Source organism: Penicillium arizonense (assembly GCF_001773325.1).
Source record: "Penicillium arizonense strain CBS 141311 chromosome Unknown PENARI_contig015, whole genome shotgun sequence".
NCBI lineage: Eukaryota > Fungi > Ascomycota > Eurotiomycetes > Eurotiales > Aspergillaceae > Penicillium > Penicillium arizonense.
In genome coordinates, this window is record NW_019173292.1 from 654,985 (window position 1) to 675,436 (window position 20,452).

The 20,452-nt window shown below is 50.0% G+C and overlaps 7 protein-coding genes across 7 annotated transcripts; 2 read left to right on the forward strand and 5 right to left on the reverse strand.

Annotated features, from left to right (window-relative positions):
* Nucleotides 1-1,408: 1,408 nt before the first annotated feature.
* Nucleotides 1,409-3,660, forward strand: PENARI_c015G03093 (putative C6 transcription factor (Leu3); the record flags this gene model as incomplete). The annotated part of the gene is made up of 6 exons (XM_022633727.1): nucleotides 1,409-1,501; nucleotides 1,549-1,655; nucleotides 1,716-2,024; nucleotides 2,076-2,513; nucleotides 2,569-2,828; nucleotides 2,894-3,660. The coding sequence occupies 6 exons, from the start codon at nucleotides 1,409-1,411 to the stop codon at nucleotides 3,658-3,660; spliced, it is 1,974 nt and encodes a 657-aa protein (XP_022486372.1).
* A 1,893-nt stretch (nucleotides 3,661-5,553) lies between these two features.
* optB (small oligopeptide transporter, OPT family) lies at nucleotides 5,554-7,973 on the forward strand (the record flags this gene model as incomplete). Its single annotated transcript, XM_022633667.1, has 2 exons — nucleotides 5,554-7,255; nucleotides 7,309-7,973. 2 exons carry the CDS (start codon nucleotides 5,554-5,556, stop codon nucleotides 7,971-7,973), a joined length of 2,367 nt encoding a protein of 788 aa, XP_022486416.1.
* Nucleotides 7,974-8,870: 897 nt separating this feature from the next.
* PENARI_c015G07397 (cytochrome P450) lies at nucleotides 8,871-10,516 on the reverse strand (the record flags this gene model as incomplete). The annotated part of the gene is made up of 3 exons (XM_022633817.1): nucleotides 8,871-9,315; nucleotides 9,368-10,174; nucleotides 10,224-10,516. The coding sequence occupies 3 exons, from the start codon at nucleotides 10,514-10,516 to the stop codon at nucleotides 8,871-8,873; spliced, it is 1,545 nt and encodes a 514-aa protein (XP_022486400.1).
* Nucleotides 10,517-11,121: 605 nt separating this feature from the next.
* On the reverse strand, nucleotides 11,122-12,311 carry PENARI_c015G00556 (alpha/beta hydrolase; the record flags this gene model as incomplete). The annotated part of the gene is made up of 2 exons (XM_022633665.1): nucleotides 11,122-11,932; nucleotides 11,986-12,311. 2 exons carry the CDS (start codon nucleotides 12,309-12,311, stop codon nucleotides 11,122-11,124), a joined length of 1,137 nt encoding a protein of 378 aa, XP_022486360.1.
* Nucleotides 12,312-13,200: 889 nt separating this feature from the next.
* PENARI_c015G01829 (DNA cross-link repair protein PSO2) lies at nucleotides 13,201-15,770 on the reverse strand (the record flags this gene model as incomplete). The annotated part of the gene is made up of 2 exons (XM_022633698.1): nucleotides 13,201-14,799; nucleotides 14,850-15,770. The coding sequence occupies 2 exons, from the start codon at nucleotides 15,768-15,770 to the stop codon at nucleotides 13,201-13,203; spliced, it is 2,520 nt and encodes an 839-aa protein (XP_022486286.1).
* Nucleotides 15,771-16,407: 637 nt separating this feature from the next.
* On the reverse strand, nucleotides 16,408-18,788 carry PENARI_c015G03719 (Sm-like protein LSM2; the record flags this gene model as incomplete). Its single annotated transcript, XM_022633743.1, has 4 exons — nucleotides 16,408-16,439; nucleotides 16,572-16,822; nucleotides 16,878-16,993; nucleotides 17,310-18,788. 4 exons carry the CDS (start codon nucleotides 18,786-18,788, stop codon nucleotides 16,408-16,410), a joined length of 1,878 nt encoding a protein of 625 aa, XP_022486338.1.
* Nucleotides 18,789-19,468: 680 nt separating this feature from the next.
* Nucleotides 19,469-20,182, reverse strand: PENARI_c015G10726 (MARVEL domain-containing protein; the record flags this gene model as incomplete). Its single annotated transcript, XM_022633892.1, has 1 exon — nucleotides 19,469-20,182. One exon carries the CDS (start codon nucleotides 20,180-20,182, stop codon nucleotides 19,469-19,471), a length of 714 nt encoding a protein of 237 aa, XP_022486388.1.
* Nucleotides 20,183-20,452: the final 270 nt, after the last annotated feature.

Here is a 20,452-nt window from a genome sequence, read left to right on the forward strand (position 1 = left end):
GAATGCTCGTCCCTACGGGAACTCCGTTAGTGTTTTACAAACATGTGGAGTTTCTCTCTGATTTCTTGACCTCTGTTGCTTGGATTTCATCTGCATCTGCGGCCGAAATTGAGCTTGATGGTTTCCGTGAAACCTCATTGACCTTGTTTTCAAAGTTCATTTGCCGCATGTATAAACTTTGGGCGGTAGCTTTTTATGATGAGTATTAAGCTTCTTGTAGAAAGAGCAACTTTGAATTACCAGCTGGTCCACCTCGAGCAGGTCCATTTCCAGTTAGCGCACTCTCAGCCTGCGAGATTGCTGAAACATCGTCTTGTGTGATACGCTGCCCGCTCTCCGCAGCGAGCTGGATTTCGGCGACGGTGGGAATATCGAAACTCATTATATAGAATAACGTGTATCTTTCTTGAATGCCTTAGTGTTGACATTATTCCGTTGGCATATATAGTCCGACCCCAGATGCGGTGATGTCACGGTGAGGGCATTGCCTCGCCGCGTAAGTGGTGGTGGCGTTGACTATATCATGAATGAATAGAACATTCGGTACTCTTCAATTGATGATGGATCGTGGGGCATGAGCTAGACCTGTAAATTTGTCATGTTGCCATTTGGCCAACGACCTTCCCTCTATCTCGGCTAGCTCCAGCCCTGTCTGAGCAGGACCCCGTGGTAAGACAAGCCCACTTTGCGTTACTACCGAGAACTTAATATCACTATTTTACCTCGAAGTGCTTTCAAAGTTCAGGTTGAGATGCAGAGATGTCTACAATGAATAGAGTTGAAGGGATATTTGTAGACTGAGCCAAAAACAATTCCCCACGCTTCCAGTGCCACCTAACTTCTCAAAAGCCAAATCATCGTCCAATTAAATCAGTTGACCACTCATGCCATGATGGCGAAGAAGAAATTCGAGAATCCAATCCAGAGGGTGTATCACGTTACGCAGACTGGGTGGTAGAGCAACGGACCCTGTTAGTGCAGGAACATCTTATTCCATGACGTTGTCACTTTTCATATCTGTGAGTCTCGGTAGGGTTGATTTTACCCAGAATGCATGTGAGTTCATCTATACATATCTAATATTGCACCAAATTCGTTGTACATATGCACCTTGTTACTTGTCCATATCTATATCTCTCGGCAGTAACAAAGCGGTGGAGAAGCTGGACTAACAATTCAGTCAACAAAGTCGACCAATCAGAAGCCGTTTGTCATCCCGGTCCCAATCCCGGTACCGGGATAGCAGTGCTACAGTTCCTTCTTCCTCCAATTCCAATTCCAGTCCAACGCACCAACGACACGAATGAGACGAGAAATCTGACACCGGTTCCGCTCTATTTAGTATATCGGTATCCCAACGCTAGAATGCCGAGGGCCCGAGCCCCCAGCATAACGTGAGGCCCTCTCCATGTTCTTCGTTTGGAACAAAGCTGAAATGGGGAGAGTTAGACACCTTCCCAAGAAGGGAAAGAAAGCATGCGACGAGTGCCGCCAGCAAAAGGTCTCAGCGATCCCGGACTTGTGGGGACAATGTACTAACCTTTGCAGGCCAAATGTGATGTCTATTTGGACCCGGATCAGCCTTGTTACCGGTGCCGGAAACTCAAGATTGCGTGCATCGTATCTGATGGCTTCACGAGGGAGCACAAGCGTCAGTAAGAACCTCCGGATGAGTAACACAGAAAAAGAATCCTGTTCTTACGTATACTTCTCAGGCGCCTCGAGGGCCTGGAACGGGAGAGAGAGCAGTTGCGCCAACAACTGGAAGATGCTCAACAGGCGAATCCTCACTTTACACCCATCGCCTTGCTGACGGCCGCGGCAGAGATGGGAGTACCGATTGAACCAAAACAAAATGATTCCTCCGTGGGTTGGCAGGATCCACCGGCGCCCTATCCGCAACGGCATAATGCACCGGTGAATTCGTTATCGAGCCCGATATTGGAAGGGCTTGATGCCACAATGTCTCGGACTTTGAAGGGCATCACAGTGACTGGAAAGGAGATTGATGACCTTTATCAACTGTGAATGAACCTAGAATGCTCTCGTGGTTAGCCAGCACTAACATTTGTCAGGTTCTTCCAACATTTTGCCCCGTTTTTGCCCATCCTTGACCCCCAAACCAGGCCGAATGCCTATTACGCACAGTCGTCGTTCCTTTTCTGGGCCGTTATCGGTGTCAGCAGTAGGTCCTACCCCCAGAATCCAACACTGCAAACAGCGCTGGCCCAGCACGTCACCGAAATGGCGTTCATGTCAGTCCTATCGACATGTGCGCCGTGGCATACAATTCAGGGCATGCTGCTCCTGTTGACATGGCCGTTTCCCAAGGAGAATCGCCCAGATGTTACCTTCCCTTTGAGTGGGATGCTGTTGCATGTAGCGATGCAGAATGGCTTTCATATCCCAATGTCCAGCCATGAATTTTCTAGGATAAGTATTCCGGCACCCTCGGAATTGGATATGGTCCGACGCTCAGAGCTCTGGGCACATTGTGTTCTTGTGTACCAACGGTGGGTTTTAAATGAGTACCACCTGAGAAAGGAATCAGACTGATGAATTGAATAGGTCCTGTGTGATCAAAGGTCAATCTCCGCGGAACTTGGTCAACTTAGCCCAGGATCCTACCCAACGTCAAGTACTGTTCGATAAGATTGCCCCAGGTCTTGCTTTGAAACTTCGATGTCAGGAGCTTGTGACGAAATGCAGCGAGGCAGTATTGGAAAATGGAGTCCGTGCTATGACCCTTGACCAAGAGCGGTCTTTGGACATCTTGCTTCGAAGCTACGAGAGCCAAGTAGATGAACTGGAATTGCAGACAGTGGCTGGTTTGTTCCCTCGTCAAATTTTATACCCATTTCCCCTCGCTAACTGTTTTCTTGCTCTTCTATAGACGATGAAACGTTTCACCTGCTTCTGTGCCGGATGGCAATCCAGAGTTTCCATTTCTACAAGAGCCAAACGACCGTCTCCAGTGGATGTCTTCCTCGCCTTATTGTTACCGCTTGCAGTCTGATAGACTACGTGCAGGCCCTGTGGGACCAAATGGGGTTCCTTTCCATGGCACCAGTTCAAATCGGCTTTGGTGTGCTCCTTGCTTCAATCTCGCTGCTTCGAATACTCAAAAGCAACATCGCCTGCAGTGTACTCGAGACCAGTCGTGCACGAACCTCCTTCTTTGCAACTATCAATCTGGCTAAACAAATGTCAACAGACAGGACAGATACAGCGGCGAAGACTATCACCGTTGTGAATCAGCTATGGAATAGTAGCAAGGCATTCCGCAAAGCCGACGGTTCGGAATACACCGCGCTTCGCATCCGCAGCCGTTTGATCCTTAGCCAGATTCTAGATGCTGTCTGGTGGTGGCGAGATGAATTCGATCCTGGGGCTCGGGCCAAAGTGCGAGGCACAGACTCATTTGATGGTTGTTCTTCCCGAAATTACGCGTGGCCTGCGGATACAAGCCGCCCTGCCACGGTATCTGATCCTAATCGTGAGCCTTTTGGAACTACAATCCAGAATTTGAGTGCCCCACAGGAGCAGTTCCAGATGGATGAAGACTTCTTTGCACACTTCGAGTGGGCACTCAGTGATGATGCGCTGTTATCTCTGGATAGCTGTTCGACTGATTGGTCCATGACCAACCATCTGCCGTGAAGACTATTTACTCAAGAGCTTCTGGATTTGAGACGGCATCGGATTCCAGCCGCGATAACCCTCCTGATCGACAAGACCAGATGCCACAGGGCGATAAGACATATGTTATACCCCAAGCTGTTACAATTGCCGACCCCGGGGTCATATCTCGGCTAGTCGAATCTGCATGCGTCAGCGCGTCTTAGCTACGTCCCTCCCGTGTTGAGATGTCAAAACAAAGATCTTACCGGGAAATCCGAGTCATGTTCCCTAGTCCATCGAAACACTTGCAGATATGATGGACGCGCGGCATGCAGCCTATCGGCAGATGTTAGGAACTGAAGATCGTGGAGATGGCCTAATTGGCGTGATACTAACCCCGTTCGGGTTAATACCTCGACCACATGGTAGGAAACGTCTTCCGGGTGGACATTTCAAACGACATGTTTGCAGGTGTATGCGTGAACGAGAGTCATGGGTGAGCCTTTGACAGCTTTCTCGCTTGGACTGATATCTCTATCTTTGCCCCCTCCAATGAATCCAATGAATTAGCCTGATAGATATACCCGAGTCCAATCATCGATTTTAATTATATTTTGCCAATTGTGTTTCGTAAGAGGAATTCACCTTTGTTCTTATGTTCATAACATGATGGTCCTCCATTTTGGTGTTCGCCAATGGCCACCTCCGCCCTCCGACACCCCTGCCACTCCGCGGGGCCTCCGGTCTGAGACAAAGCCACGCGATGCTAACATTTGCCACTAAATTGCGGTCTTCTTAGTCCGGTGGTTCTGAGCGCAGGCTTGGATCTCCGCTAGAAAAGTTTCCCCGCATTTCAGTCTGGTCGCCTTCCTTGCCCTACCTCGGGTACCGCAATTTCCCAATGTGAGAATGAATGTAACTTATCATTCACCCATACATTCACATGTATTGAGAATTGGGAATACTGTATATCGATCGTGTAGGCCAATTCCCCCGGGAGTCGCCTAATCTCGAGAGATAAGAGGCTACTACCGGGTGTTTCTATTACAGGGGTAATTCGGTGTTCGGAATGGCTTGGCATCAGCCCAATATTCCACTGCTAACTCCCATTTCGACTAGTGCCGGAGACGCACTAAATTGGCGTGCAGCAGGGGTTGCTGGTTGGTTCGCCGCCACTTTAGCTGCAATGTTAGTCCCAGAGCTAAGACAATACGGGCAGGTCTCCGCCAACTCTTAAGGACGTGCGTGCGCCGGCTTATCACTAATAAGCTATTCAGTGGAGTTGCTTCTTTAGTGCCTTGAACGTTATCAGTCTCGGCTTGGGGCTTCCATTCCGGGGAATTATGGCCCCATGCCCCATGCCCAATGCTGAAATGCACTCTATACAGCTATTTGATTGCTTCCTTGGTCCAACCCCCTGGCATCCGATCGAGGCCACGATAGATGAGGACCCTGAGAAGTAACCCTAGAAACGCCACCAGCTATCTATACAATATCTATCCATATCAGTGGCGGGAGGAGGGGGGTCTGAGAGCTATCTGAACTCCACTGGCGGTTATTCCTTGTCGGGTCGTGGCTTGCGCTGTGGCACCTGGCACCTTCACTTTTTTGCCTTATGCGCCTCTTTGAGCGAGTCCTGTTCGTCGATTATCACCCCCCTGCTCACTTTTGACTTCTCCACCTTGCATTCTCCCTCGAATCATCTTTCTCCATTCCTACCCGGTTTCATTTACATCTAAGGCCGCCACACGAGGTTACATCCATTTCCGGATAGGCTTGAGATATCGCCTTCGGTCGATAAGGCGGAGCTCCGTCGGTCTCGTGCGTGCTGCTCGCATAAATTATATGCGAAACCCCCTCTTGCTCTCACATCTTGATTCTCGCATGCCTATCTTCTTCCTGTGAAGCTCACTTCTGCGCTCCACATTCATCATGGAGAAGGACGAGTCTATCGCCATTACCACCGGCGCCATGGTCGACGAGACCGCGCCGGATGAGGCCCTCAAGCAGCTGCGCAACTTGAAGAATCACCACCACTGGGATCCTAACCTCCCTGAGGATGTCGTCAACGAGCTTGACGAGGCTTTGAACACCACCGACGAGAAGACTCGGATTAGCGTTGCCCAGGAGCTCATCGACAACTCGCCTTATCCCGAGGTTCGCGCTGCTGTCCCAAACATCGATGAGGGTGGTGCTGTCAACACCATTCGCGCTTGGGTGATTGGACTGGTCTTTGCGACTATTGGTTCTGCCCTGAACATGCTTTTCTCCATGCGTCAGCCATACATTGTTATTCCCTCTTACATCGCCCAGGTCGCCGCCTACCCTGTTGGAAGGGCCTGGGAGAAGATCATGCCCAACAAGACCTTCCGCGTCTTCGGTAAAGAATTCGCTCTCAACCCAGGTCCCTTTACCAAGAAGGAACATGCAATTGTGGTTATCATGGCTAACGCCACCTTTGGTGGTGGCGCCGCCTACGCGACGGATGTGCTCTTGGCTCAGCGCGCTTTCTATGGTCAGCGCTTCGGCTGGGGCTTCGAGCTCCTGATGTGTATCTCCACTCAGATGCTTGGCTTTGGCATGGCTGGCTTCTTCACCAAGTTCCTGGTCCAGCCTGCCGCCATGATCTGGCCTTCCACTCTCATCAACACTGCCCTTTTCTCTGCGCTGCATGATCGCTCACTCCCCGATCCGAGCAAGGTCGCTGGCTGGAAGATTGGTCGGTACCGTATGTTCTTGTACGCCATGATCGGTTCCTTTGTTTGGTACTGGTTCCCTGGCTTCATCGCTCCCTTCCTGAGTGTATTCGCTTGGGTTACCTGGATCAAGCCAAACAACGTTATCATTAACCAGCTCTTCGGTGGTGCGACTGGTCTTTCGCTCCTCCCCATGACCTTCGACTGGACTCAGGTTTCCGGCTTCAACTTCAGTCCTCTGATTGCCCCCTGGTATGCCATGGCGAATACCTTGATTGGTATGGTTCTCTTTTTCTGGATTGTCACGCCAGCCATCCACTACTCCGGTCTCTTTTACTTCAAGTACCTGCCGATCAGCGATTCCAGCAGCTACGACAACACTGCCAACACCTACAATGTCAGCAAGATTCTCACTCCCCAATTTACCTTTGACGCCGTCAAATACAAGGAATATTCTCCTCTCTTCCTGTCAACCACCTTCATGCTCTCATATGGTCTTTCATTCGCTAGTATCGTCGCCGTGGTGGTCCACACCGGCCTGTTCCACGGTGTTGATATCTGGGCTCGCTTCCGCAGAGTCGGCAAAGAAGAGGAAGATGTTCACGGTCGGCTCATGTCTAACTACAAGACCGTTCCTGTCTGGTGGTATCTTGCTTTGTTCCTTGTTATGATGGCTATTGGTCTGGGTGTTGTACTTGGCTATCCCACTCACCTAAGCTGGTGGGCCTTCTTTATCGCCCTGATTATCTCGGCTGTTTGGTTCATTCCTCTCGGAATCATCAAGGCCTCTACCAACATTGATCTCGGTCTCAATGTTATTACTGAGTTCATCATCGGATACATGCAGCCTGGAAAGCCCATGGCTATGATGCTGTTCAAGACCTATGGTTATATTACCATGTACCAGGGAATGTACTTCACCCAGGACTTGAAAATTGGTATGTCTCTCCTCTCTCCCGCGGCACATGCCGACTTACTAACGTTCTCCCAGGTCACTACATGAAGATTCCTCCCCGTGTCACTTTCAGCGCGCAGATGGTCGCCGGTGTATGGTCCTCTCTCGTGCAGATCGCCACCATGAACTGGGCCCTCGGCACCATCAAGAATGTCTGCAACCAGCACCAGGTCAACCACTACACCTGCCCCAACGGTCGTGTGTTCTTCAACGCATCCGTCATTTGGGGTGTCATCGGTCCAGCCCGCATGTTCTCTACCGGCGAACTCTACTCACCTCTCATGTTCTTCTTCCTCGCCGGCCTCATCCTCCCAATCGTCATCTACTTCGTCGCCCGCACTTTCCCCCGCTCCCCGGCCAAGTACCTCAACGCCCCCATCATCTTCGGCGGTGCTGGTTTGATCCCTCCCGCTACCCCCCTCAACTACCTGTCCTGGGGTATCGTTGGTTTCGTCTTCAACAAGTACATCCGTGACCGCTGGCGCGGGTGGTGGATGCAGTACAACTACGTCCTCTCCGCCGGTCTTGATGTCGGTCTGGCGCTCTGCACCATTCTGATCTTCTTGACTCTCAACCTTACCAGCACTTCCTTCCCTGAATGGTGGGGAACCCGCATTGCAACTGAAACCTTGGATATGGCGGATGCCGCTATCCAGATTCCTCTTGCCGACGGCGAGAGGTTTGGTCCTGCCTCTTGGTAGAGGGTGCAACGTGGAGAGAACTCTTTGTTTCTTTTGAAGGGGGGCTCAGTTGAAGATGTCGATTAGGTGCCGGTGCTAATATTCGCATACCCATTTAATCAACGCCAGCAACGAATAGTAACGCCCTAATGATAATTTGTTCTATTGAATCATGTTCTTGTAAAGTCGTCAGTCGATTCCAGTAGTGTAGAATCTAATATCGAGCTATGTTTACGTGCAATACTGGTTGACAGGGTCTCAAGAAAATAAGTATAAGCACTCACGCAAGCCATCGATGAATAATGTCTCGATAATTCGGTAGCCCTCTATATTTACTGTACACTGCTTATGCGAGATCATGCGTGTCTTACTAGGATGATCCATATCACTGTTGGGCAGCTGACAATTTGTGCGACTGTAGTATGCGTCTGTTACACGACTCTTTTCTCCCAGTTCCCTCTTCCACCTATCCCTCAAATGACTGTTTCTCTCATCTCCAAGCAGCGCTTTTCCCTAAACACCTACCACAACCCCTTCACCATGTCACTCTTTTACACTGATTTATTGATCGAGAACGAAATCACTTAATATAATTCAATTTGAAAGCAAATATACAAAAAAAAAAAATTTATACACAAACTCGTCAGGTTCACAATATTTACAAGTCACACAAAGACCAGCTCCATATTGAAATTGACGAGACAAATAAAAAGGAAATTCATCAGCGGCAGTGCATATAACCGTCTACCCGAAGGATAAATGCCATACCACAAACCGAATCATCGAACTGTGACATGAAATGATACCAGCATGTCCAGATTCATACCCATATACGTTCGGATCATCCAAGATCCAATTCCACCCTAGGTCCAATCCTTTTTCTAATGCATGCTAACTCTTCCAAGAGAAGGTAAGAGTTTAAACAGCGACTCTGCGGCGGCGCATACCAACTTGAAGACCAAGAGGCTTGCGCAGGAAACCTTCGCGGGTCTCCATGGGTCCGTCCTGCTGCATCTCGAATTCGAAGAGGCGGAAGACAGTGGCGACTATGACGAGGAGTTCCATCTCAGCGACATTGCGACCGACACAGGCGCGGGGTCCGTGGCTGAAGGGGACGAAGGCGGCCTTTTGCCGGGGGGTGAGGCGCTCGGGGCTCCAGCGCTCGGGGACGAACTGCTCGGCGTCAGGTCCCCAGATCTCCTTTGAGCGGTGGATGGTGTAGCTGGGCACTGAGACGACGTCGCCGGCCTTGAAGGTGTGTCCAGCGATGACGATAGGGGGGGCGCCTTGCGGAATTTCACGGGGAAGACCCATGGCGGAGGTGCTGTGGATACGCATGGTTTCCCAGATGACCCATTGAAGACTGAGATTCGTCAGTTTGGTTTCAAGGTGTGGGAGGATGTGGTTGGACTTACTAGGCAACATCCTTGACCATGGAGTGGGTGGGAACCTCAATGTCATTGGGGATATTCTCGTCGAGGACCTTGTGCAGCTTGGGGATCACACCGGGGGTACTCATACACCAGTACAGGATAGCACAGGCAGTGTTAGAGGTAGTATCGGAGCCAGCAATCAGTTGGGTGAGAGCCTCGGCGGTCAACTCAGGGCCACCAAGGTTGTTACCATTTTCGTCCTTGCCTTCCATCAGGCGGGCGAGCAGATCGACACGGGTGTTGTTGGCAACGACTTCGGGCTTGGTACGTTCGTTGACACGGGCGATGGCGATGCCGGCAAGGTTCTCAACAGCCTGCAAACCCTCGCTGAAGAACTTGTCGGGGATGTACTTGGCGAAGGGGATGAGGGAAGGCATGCAACCCAGGGTAGCAGAGACTTCACCACGGCGGTTCAGAACCTCGACAGCGGCGACATACTTGGGAGGGTCTTTGGGGTGCAGGCGCATCTCGGCAATATCCTGACCCTTCTCGAGCATGCCAAAAGGAGCACCGAAAGCCAGGTCACCGATGATATCAAAGGCCAGGAAGTTGAACCAGTTCAGGGCGTCAAGGCTAGCATAGCCAGTCTTGGGGTTACCCTGAAGATCAGAGAGCTTTTGCCACTGCTTGACAAACTCCTCAATGTTGGCATGGATGTATTGCTCGAATTGGCCAATGGACTTGGCACTGAAGGTGTGGGAGACAGTCTTGCGCTTGCGAGTGTGCTCGGCACGGTCACGGGTGTTGAACAAACCACGGCGGATAGAAACGAAGGCATCGTAGAAGTCACTGGACATTGTTAGTCGGGGGTGTTGGTAAAAGAGCGAGGATGACATACGCCTTCAAGAAGCCGTTACCGTGTCCATAGATGATCTGGATTGCCTCGTCATCGGCAATGGAAACCTGCGTGGGCGAAATACGCACGAGCTTGCCGTGCTTCTTGTGGAGGTCATCGACTCGCTGGAACTTGTGGCCTTGACGGGCCTGCAGCAGCAACCAAACGTTGGTGAAGGCAGCAAAGCTAGGAGCAGGGATGTCCCGCAAGTGCGACCGCTGGAGATACGGCACCAAGTAATAGGCGCCAAGCAGGGCTAGGAGGATGAACGGGACGTTCTCGAGACTGACAAGCATGATGCCGAGAGTATAAGGTATAGGAGGGGTCAAAAGGTATGAAAAAAGCGCCGACAGCACGGGCCAAGAGTACAATTGTCGATCACAGTCAGGGATAAAAGGAGGTATGTATATAATGAACACTCAAGTTTGACTTCAGGATTCGAAAAGCATGAACACCAAAGGCTCTTAGGGCATGATATTTATGCTGAAGGGGACGTCTGGGGTCAATGAATCATCCCCGAGGCAAAGACAAACAACGGTTAGCAGTTTCGGTAGTGTGGAGTAGGAACGTTGGCAGTGGAGATCCGTGGAGAGTGCCGTCTTGAGCCCCCGAGCACCGGCTTCGGTTATTCGCCTGGCGACTCGAGCAATCAGCGTTCGCAAATTTGCGTTGGGGCCCCATTCTTGGTGTGTCTCTTCGCGTCTTGATTTGACGCTGAGTTGTGGGGGAATTCGTCCACGCGTCCACGTGAGGGAGTGCAGAGGAATGAAATCACGTGGATTGCATGATGTGGGCCTTAACTCTCAGGCGATAATTGTGCACTCATTGATGAACATATTAGTCATAATTAACGTTAATGTACATAAACATATCTCGCCTCTATTTCTGAGCTATTCTCTGTCTATAATCCATGTGTCCCCAGGAAATCATGGATCTGCTGGTAGGCCCCAGTGGCGTTGTGGTGCAGGTTGATGCCATGGCCGGTGTTTGGTTGGATATAGGCAGAGAAAGCACTGGCCGAGGGGAAGACCGCCTTTGCAGCCGCAGGAATAGACTCTGAGGTACCGCCAGTAGCAAAGCAATCACCTCCACAGAAGGGGATGTCCTTGTCGCCGTTGATGATGTACACGGGGCCGGCGAACTTGTTCAGGGGCGCCATGCTGGCGACAGTCAAAAGTTCGCCGATGGTGGACGGCTGCTTAGTCGCTTCGGCGAAGGCAAGAAGATCAATGTCGAAGTGTCCAGGGGCGAAGTAGAGGTACATATTGTTGCCAATGTCGCCGCTGGTGAAGTATCCAGCGCTGTAGTCTGATTCCTGCCGTTTGTTGAATCGAGCTTGTTGGAAGTTGGCACCGGAAATGAACATTCCCATGAAGGAGGCATTCATCGAGAATCCAGTCAGAATGATTCCATCAGACAGATCGGGGTACTTGGCTGTCAAGCCGTATGTCTGGGCCGATCCGAAGGAATGGCCGACATGGACGATCTTGGAGGGCTGCTTGATGCATGAATCAGATATGGAACCCTCGCGCACCATCCGGGTAAGCTGGGCCAGAGCCTCGAGTTCCAAGAACGACTGGATCTCGTTCTTCGCATCTCCGTGGGAGGATTTGCCAAGGCCAAGTCGATCATAGGCTAGCGTGTGATAGCCCCGGGACAAAGCATGGTCGACGTAGGAGTAGTTATGGTTCTCATAGGGCAGGTCCCAATAGCTACATCAATAGTGTTATAGTAGACAATAGTGGAAATGATCGGCACAACTCACCTCTTGTCAAAGCCCATTCCGTGGGTCAGGATTTGAAGTACATGAGCGTTGTCACCGACATTGTCGGGCATACAGTACTGGGCGGAGATGTCGTAGAGCCCAGAGACAGTGGCATAGCCAGACAAGGCATCCGCTGTCACATTGACAGCCTGCGTACTTGCGTGGAGGGCGAAAGCAGTAGCGTCAATGTTTGTCTGGGGGGTGCTGATCTTGTCGAACACCCCGTTACGGGCTGTAACCGGGACTTGCACAGTCATGTCATAGCACGTCTTCGCAGATGCGACTCCAGCCGTGATGGCCACGAGGCCAATTCTAGAAACATGCATGGTGTATGGTAAATTGACTGCAAGTATAGAATATGGAAATCTACGGCGGATGTACGGGCTTTATATCCAACCTATTGAGTTAGAACCCCGCTACTGTACGATGCAATCCTGAGGGACGATGTATTTGTATTTGGATATGTAGACTCCATTCATTTGCCAATGAGAAAGTCTATTGATTGTGTACAAAATTGGGACTTGTGTGGAAACCGCACGAAATGTAGATCCGTAATGCACGTCCAAGGGGCATTCTCGGGCTATTGGCGTTTAGCGTCAAAAGAGCGGGTAAAGGGAAATTAAATACCGACCATCATCTCATAAGTTCCTATACACAGCGAATTATCTAACGCGATCTGATTCATTCTCGCTTTCGGTCTCGGTGCTGATCCGAGTTTCTACTGTACAAACACCGATGCTTAACGGGAGATCCTCCAACGCTCTGAGATTAGAGAAGCTCGGACTAAGCAATAGGCAATAGAGTACAGGTTAGCGTGAGGTAGAAAGGTATAGTACATGTTCCATTACCCCTGTCGCGCGAAAGGAGAAGCTTTGGGGTATACATTTCGGCATTTTTATGAGAACATGTGCGTGCCCTGAATACCGAGTCATGCGGCTTGTTGGAGCCTAATTGACAAATCCCTGAAACAATCTAGAGAGTCTAACCCGACAAGGCTGAGGATGTGAAGATCATTGAAGATCAAAGATCGGGCCAAGTGCCCCGAGCCGGGTTATGTCCCGTGCTTGATCTAGCACACATTGAACAAAAAGCAAAATAGTACCAAAAATGAGGTTAAAAAACTAGCGTCCATGTACAAAGCGGGCCCCTCTGAGCCCGATGCAGTATGCAAATCCCGATCATCGCAACCTTGAATGTGTATATCGTGAGCCTAAATCACCACCGATCCCCTTCCACTTGAAATAGGCCATGTTTCTTCTTCTCCACATCCCACCGCTCTATCCAAGCTTTCATCGAGTCCCGGCTCTTCTGACTGCCCACGTTAACTGTGGGAATGATGCGGCCGATACGTAGAGCGCAGCAAAACATGGTCAGCTCGCGGAATGAACTGTGTTCGCTGTAAGGCACGCCAAAACAAGAGCTCTCCCGCGTGCTTCCGCGTTGTGGAGTCAGGTTTTGACTGGTGAATGGGGTCTTCCAGTTTTCGCCATGTAGGACTGTGGACACTGGAGGGTTCTGTAGCATTCGCCCGGCCGGCGGGCGGTATGTCCAACCCGTTGGCCGGAAGCCAACGACTCGGGAGAAGTGTGGTTTGAGGGTGTCAAGGTAGTCTGCCAGAGTGTCGGCACGAATCTCGAAAAGTGTCTGCATATGCACTTGCGCTTCGTGGGGATTGTCGGTCAGCAGCGCAGAGAGTTCTGGGTCTTCCAGACAGGCGCAGATCCGTCGCTTTGGCGGGGTTGCGAAGATCTTGGACCCGAGTGCCTTTGCAATGCCCATACATATCCGCTCTTTGCCAATGCTATAGGTGCCAATCACCACCAGGAGTCGACCACCAACCTGCGTCGCTCGGTCTGGTGGCTTGTTTGCCGTCACAGTGGAAATAAACTTGTTCATCAAACCTCCCGCACTATTCCCTGTATCGAGTCCGACTCCAGCCTCTTCATCTAGACGGACGCAAAGATCTTGACAGGCTGTGATCACATCCTGCTGGTCGGGAAATGCATATTTGGGGCTCAGATAGGTTGTATCGAGGTAACATACGTCGATCCGTTGCTGCCGCGGCTTGCCAGTGACAGGATTGATGACATCCGGGCGCAAGAGTGGATGCTGCACCTGGAGTGGAGATGCCCGAAAATCACCGCAATGTAGTATTCGTTGGTGGCGGACATTGGGTCCATTGCCAAACTTCTTCTCAAAAAGAAACAGAGAGCTGCCAGGACAATGATTTGCGTGGAGCATGGTGACCTGTACTCCTCCCGTGTTCGGTACCTCGGATGTGGATTCGAAGTCGAGATCAACTATCCACTTGGGATCGACGCGGAGCTGTTGGCGGACAAGATTTGCGGTAGGTCGGCTGCAGTAGATAGGTCCGTGGCACCAAGACTTGCTGAGTCCAATGTAGTGATCACTATGGAAATGGCTTAAAAAATAGGCGTTACATCCTTCAACAGCCCCGTAGCGAAATGCATCTACACATATTGAGAATCCAGGCATGATTTTGTAGAAAGGACAAGTCCGCTGGTAGGCTTGCTTGCCACGAGATGACACTTCGTTAGCGGCAGCGGCAGCCCAGGCCGTGTCTTCTGCGTTTCCTGCCATCATCTTGGAGAACGCTGACCGTCCATTGGGCTTGTTCTGCAAGTATGGATCAAGTTGCGCAGGCCGAGCTATAGCGGCTCGCTCGATTCGCGTCAGCGTTTTGTCGGGGTCCATAGGCTCTGCGGGTGGTTTGGAAGTCGGCTGGGGAGTAGAAGTCGCGGTGATAGAAGTGGGTTTGCCATCTAGACACTCGTTGACATGCACTGAAATATCCTAGTTTATAATGAGTATGATAGACTTCAAATAGAGCAATGGACACCCACCGTTTCATTCAGGCCGTTGAGTACTGCCTGACAGATAGGACACATTCTCACTTCGTCCTCCGTCTCCTCTAATCCCGAACAATCATTCCAATCATCTGCCGCGTCCGCCTCAAGGTCGCTTTGCCGCTCCTGCTCTTCAGTCTCCCATGGCCGTTCTCGAAACTCTTCCCCTATAAGCTCGTCTTCTTCTAGATCGTCAAAATTCGTGTATTCATCATTATCGGCATTATTCGTGGCGGCTCTTACCGATGGCGGAGGCGAAGGGTGGGATGTGTGTTCCGTGAGTGTTTCTAGTTTATCCATTGGCAATGCCTCAGTCTTTGCTGCATCCGTGGAAACCGGAGTCGTCTCTTGTAAATCCCGATATACTTCCAAATCATCTTCGCTATCCGACTCGTCGATAAACGGCCCACTTCGTTTCTGGATCTTTTTCGGTGGCGGGGCTTTCGTAGTATTCGATTCGGCATTTTGCAGCTGCGCATTTTCCGGGGTTGGTGAATCGACCTTGCGACGCTTGACACCTGATTCACTCTCGTTGTATCGCCGGTCATTGTCTTTCAGGAACTCCTCATCGCCACCCCAGATGTCAGGTGATGGTGACCGCACTCCGTTCGTCTCAGCCAATACCGCTTGTTCGATCTTTGCCAGTCCTTTTCTATCTTCCAAAAATAATCCCTCGGAGGTGTCTTTCTTATTTTTATTCCCTCGCTGGAATGTTGGCGTACCACGTCCGCTGCTTGGTGAGCGCGTAGAAGGTGTCGCAAATTGAGTAATTCGAGCCTGGTTCGAGCTGGCTCCTTGTGGCGTGTCGGTCTTCTGGAAGAAATTCAAGATGCTTGTATTGCGCTTATTCGAAGATTGGTTTGTGGCAGAAGGCCTTTTTGACGGGGTATTCGCCTTCTTCGCGTAAGAGCCGGCCATTTTGGGGTTGTCAAGGAGGGGTGAAGGAGAGTGAAAGATCGAGTGGCAAGAGTCGGATAAGGCGCGGGTAGCCCGAGAGGAAGGTGAGTGTCAAATTAATTGGTCAAATGTACAAGACGTTCATGGTATGTGCATGTTCAGGTGGAAGTGTCTTCAAGAGGCGCGAAACAAGATCGCGACACGAAGTCACGTGGTCGTTATCATTACAGAAGAATTCGAATGTCGGTCTCTACATCCAATAAAGATACCCAAAAAAAAAGGGTTGCTGGTCATTATTGCAAGAAAGGTCTAATGAGGTATCATCAATGAGCAACGCATCTCCGGCGCCAGCATGAACCACAGGCGTCTTGATATTCAACGAAATCGCTCTTCCATCTGAACAGGACTTCGGGGCCGGCAAATCAACGTTGATCCTGTAGCATCTTCGAGTGCATGTGGTGTCAAAGTTGAAATTATCCCACCGCAGACTCCCATATCTCTCAGGCCATAAATTGAGTCGTTTCGATTTGGGGGACATCATGAAGGCCCCATGCTGTTGGCCATAGAATTATCTCTTTTTTTTGGAAACCATCTAGTGGATTCAACGGTAGTGCAGAGCTTAATGCGTGGTATATCGTAAAGTCGAGTTCAAGGTCGTTTAGCGGGCTTTGCCAGCCTGGTTGGAAGCCTCTGTAGATTGTCGGGTTAGTCTTAGTCCATGCAGCTGTCGCGGCTTTTTCAGGTATCCAAAAAAAAAAAGGAAAACATCGAGAGCACATCTGTTTCAGATAGACTCAGCCTGTAGGGGTATGCGCAACTCACCTCGCCGTGTAGCATCCTCCAACAAACCCACGTCAACCTCCGACCGAGGCAACATCACGTAGCGCACCACGCTGCCTCGGATGAACATATTCTTCACCGATGAGAGGTGAGGGTATTTAACAAGGTCCAGCACTTCGACATCGTCGAGCTTGATGTTCAGGTATTGGTCGACCGACTTCAAGATCCCACGAATGCGGATGTCGTTCTTGAGCTCAATGGTGACAGTCTGGTTTGTCAGGGTCTTGAAGAAGCTGCAATCATACAAATGTCAGTTTCCAAATCTCCTGCGATACCTGGGTAACATACCTGAAGAAAAGCATGGTTGCGGTGGCTGTGGATGCTTGGAGGGGCGTGACCGAGAGGTGCGACGGAGTAGAGTGGTGATTCTGCCGGCGGTCAGGGCGGTTAGCGGTGAAAGCTTCCTATTCTTGTTTATAGTAGAAATGTCACGAATGTGGATGTACAAGGTAAATAGTCGGGAAATTGTTATGCAAGATAGAAGTGATACTGGGTCACATGGTACTGCCTTTATCGGTAGACTTTTTCACTGGTGTGATTATCACCGCCACGAATACGATGAACATATATATGTGGTTCCTGGATTGCAACTAGACACCGTCTAATATTTCATGTGAGCTTCCTACTCAACCGATGGTAATGTAAGCTGAGGCAGATACTGAGCAAGGCTTATATATGCCACACTTTCCGTTCCCATGCTCTTAGCGGGATATAAAGTACCACAGACATCACCGCAGCCAAAATCCAACTAATATCAGTACCGTCGGCCGAACCACCTATTCCAGTGGCAATGGGACCAATCCACCATGGTTGACTCATAGAAATAACCGCAAGAACAGTTGAAGCGACCCAAGTAACGGACGCAGCTATTCCATACGGAAGCATCTTCTTGTCGTTCCATACAGCGACATCGTATTGGTAGCCACTCCTCCAGACGAAATGCTCAGCAAGCAGAACAGCACAAAAGGGGACAGTCCAATAAGCACATATAAGCAGGAAGTTCTGCAACACAGCCTCCAAATATTCCCTGGCGGCTATAGCGATCGCCAGATAGGAAATGCTGCCAATCAATGACCAAGCAAGACGAGGCACAACAAGAAGCCTTTTTGAGACCATTTGCATAGCCAGGCCCAAGGAGTAGACACTTGTTGTTATGACAGCAGCTGCCGACAAACCTAGGAAAGCTTCAATCAAGTACCCCAAACCACGGACGCCAGGATGTATATCTTCAAAAACGGAGCCGACTAGCCCACCAATCCCACGACTGTCATATGAAGCTTTAAACCGTGGATCGGGGTTCACACAAAGTGATCCAATTGCGGCGCCCAATAGTTCAATTGATATTTGACCGGCCAAAAGGCCAGCATAAGTCCATAAAAACGTTACATTATCGCTGATAGTCTCACGCATGTAGACACTGTAGTCTGCTGCTATCGTAGCCCAAGCGACTTCAAATCCAATGATTGCGGTGCTAAAGGAGAGAACTTTTGAGCTCTCTGTGGATCCGTGGCCCATAGGCACATTGATGAAATGACGAGCTCCGAATCCCGCAGTGATGATCAGGCAAATGATTGTCACGATCCAGCAATATCTCGAGTAAATATGGAGCACTCGATACCCAAAGAAGCCGAGGATGCTGGCTACTAGGCCAATGATAAGAATTGACACTGACATTGGTAGATTTCCATCCCCGGCATCGTGCAGCACTGCAGCGCCAGAGAGTGTATTTACGACGGCCCAGCCAAGCGCGTCAACCAGGTTGAATACAGCAAGGATTTTTGCCGGCCACCAGCCAAAACAATACCTGGGAACAAGCATAGTGCGCAGCCCGAGCTTTGGACCAAAGCGCACTGTGAGTGCTGGAATGGCAGCTCCAATCAGGTTGAAGAAGATGATAGCAAGAAACGAGTCCCACCAGCCAAGCCCAAATGCTGTGGGACCCAGAAATCCAGTTGCCAACGTGGACATGTTGCAATTCGCAGCAAAGAATATTGTGAACAAATCTCGAGGTGATTGGTTTGTTCGCATGTCCTCAGGAACGCGTTCAACGCCAAATTCCTCAGCTCCGATTGTGCGTGCCCAGCTGCGGGCTGCCATCCAGGCTTTACTAGGAGATGGACTATGTGTGGCAGGTTGTGTCGCTTTTTCGAGATCATTCTTTGGCCCTAGAGGGATTGTGGATTCGGTTTCCGGAGTCATGATGGAAGTGATGCTTATAGCAGTGTGGGTTCGTATGTAGTGACAGAAAGGTAAAAGTTAATTAAGATGAGCGGCGAGTTACAAGTAATCTCGCATGTCGTTTGACAGGAAGGTAGAATAATACCCGTGAGGAAGATGTAACCCTCGACTTCAGGAGTCAAGGGGTTGAAAAGGCAACCAGGTGCATACAAGGACCGTGATAATGCAGGACGATGCAGATACCCAATAGACGGATAATATTACATTCTGCCTGGTTTCAGCGCTTGCCCTATCTGTTGTTTGTTGCTTCGAGAATGTGTCTACGGCAACTTTTAGAGGCACTCATAACGGCTCTTAGATAATGCCATGCAATTTGCCATTTAACCTACGTGTACCCTAAATATTACTTCTAACTATATGACCACAGATATCGAATCATATCTGCTCAGTTGCCGCTATTAATCGGAAACGGTACCAATTCAGGCTACCAGAATGCCTCTCTGCTTTCGACAGCATATAATTTAGTGTGATATTTTGAAGTGAGTATCACTGAGTAGTAGATAGATTGAAACCAACCAGCAAAGAGAAAGAAAGAAACCGTGTAAACATGACAAGGATACGAACAAAAGACAGGGAACCTTCCAAACTCCTGATAAATACATGGCAAAGTTTCCAAAAAGGAAGAAAGACAAGTGAAGAAATTAGACTTCAAGTGTGGTTTTCTTATCCTGCTCGAAACTTTCCTTCTTCTCCACTGATGCAGGTGATGTAGGTGGTGATTTGGTGTACTCCGGCGGACACTTGTCCATAGGTTCATCAGTGAACTCTTTCGCATCATTTTTCCCACGCCACGGAAAACTCTCCTCATTGTCACTCCCCCTCACACTGTCAGGTTCAATAAGCTCTTCTTTGTGAACATCCAACTTGTCCGTCCGTCGAGTGACCTTTCGAGTCCGAATACACCACGCAATACCGAGCACAGTTGTTGTAAGCCAGAGCAGCATATTGATCAAGTCAAGCCAGACCGCAGCGCGCATACGTGGGACTGACACTGTCGCATTTTCATAGCCGGTTTTGGTGCCGGAGACATAGACTGTTCCGAAAACACCCACTTGGGCAAGCCAGAGGACAAGCAGGACCCCATCCCAAGCCGACCATGCGACTTGGGTTACAGTAAAGAAGCAATGCACAATGCAAGTCAGGGCAGAGAGTGCAGCAACGAATTCAGCGTAGATCCATTCTGCGTGGGCGTGATTCTTGGTTTTCGTGGCTTGTGCCAGATCAACTCCGTAAAGACCAGCAACTGTGACAGCGAAGACAAACTGGAGAGTGCGGAGTGCAGCACGGCTGATAACTCCACAGATTCCGCTTTTGTGCCAGTAGTGATCAATCCTTCGGGTCGTTGTTTTGGCCATGGTGGGGGTATGAGTAGTAGTAGAGAAAGGAGGCTTTCAACGTTAGGTACTAGTACGCAAGCGAGATGAAAGTTGTTAAGGGAGTCTCACTATCCTTAAATAAGCGAACACCCATGGCAGAATTTGTAGATTTCTATTTAAAAAGTCGAAAACTTGATCCAAATGCTTAAGATCGGATGCACTAACGAGTTAGGAAATTTGATCGTATCCGTAAACCACCACTGACTATAGTAAACCAATCACAAAATCTCAAATGCCATAGTGGGGCAC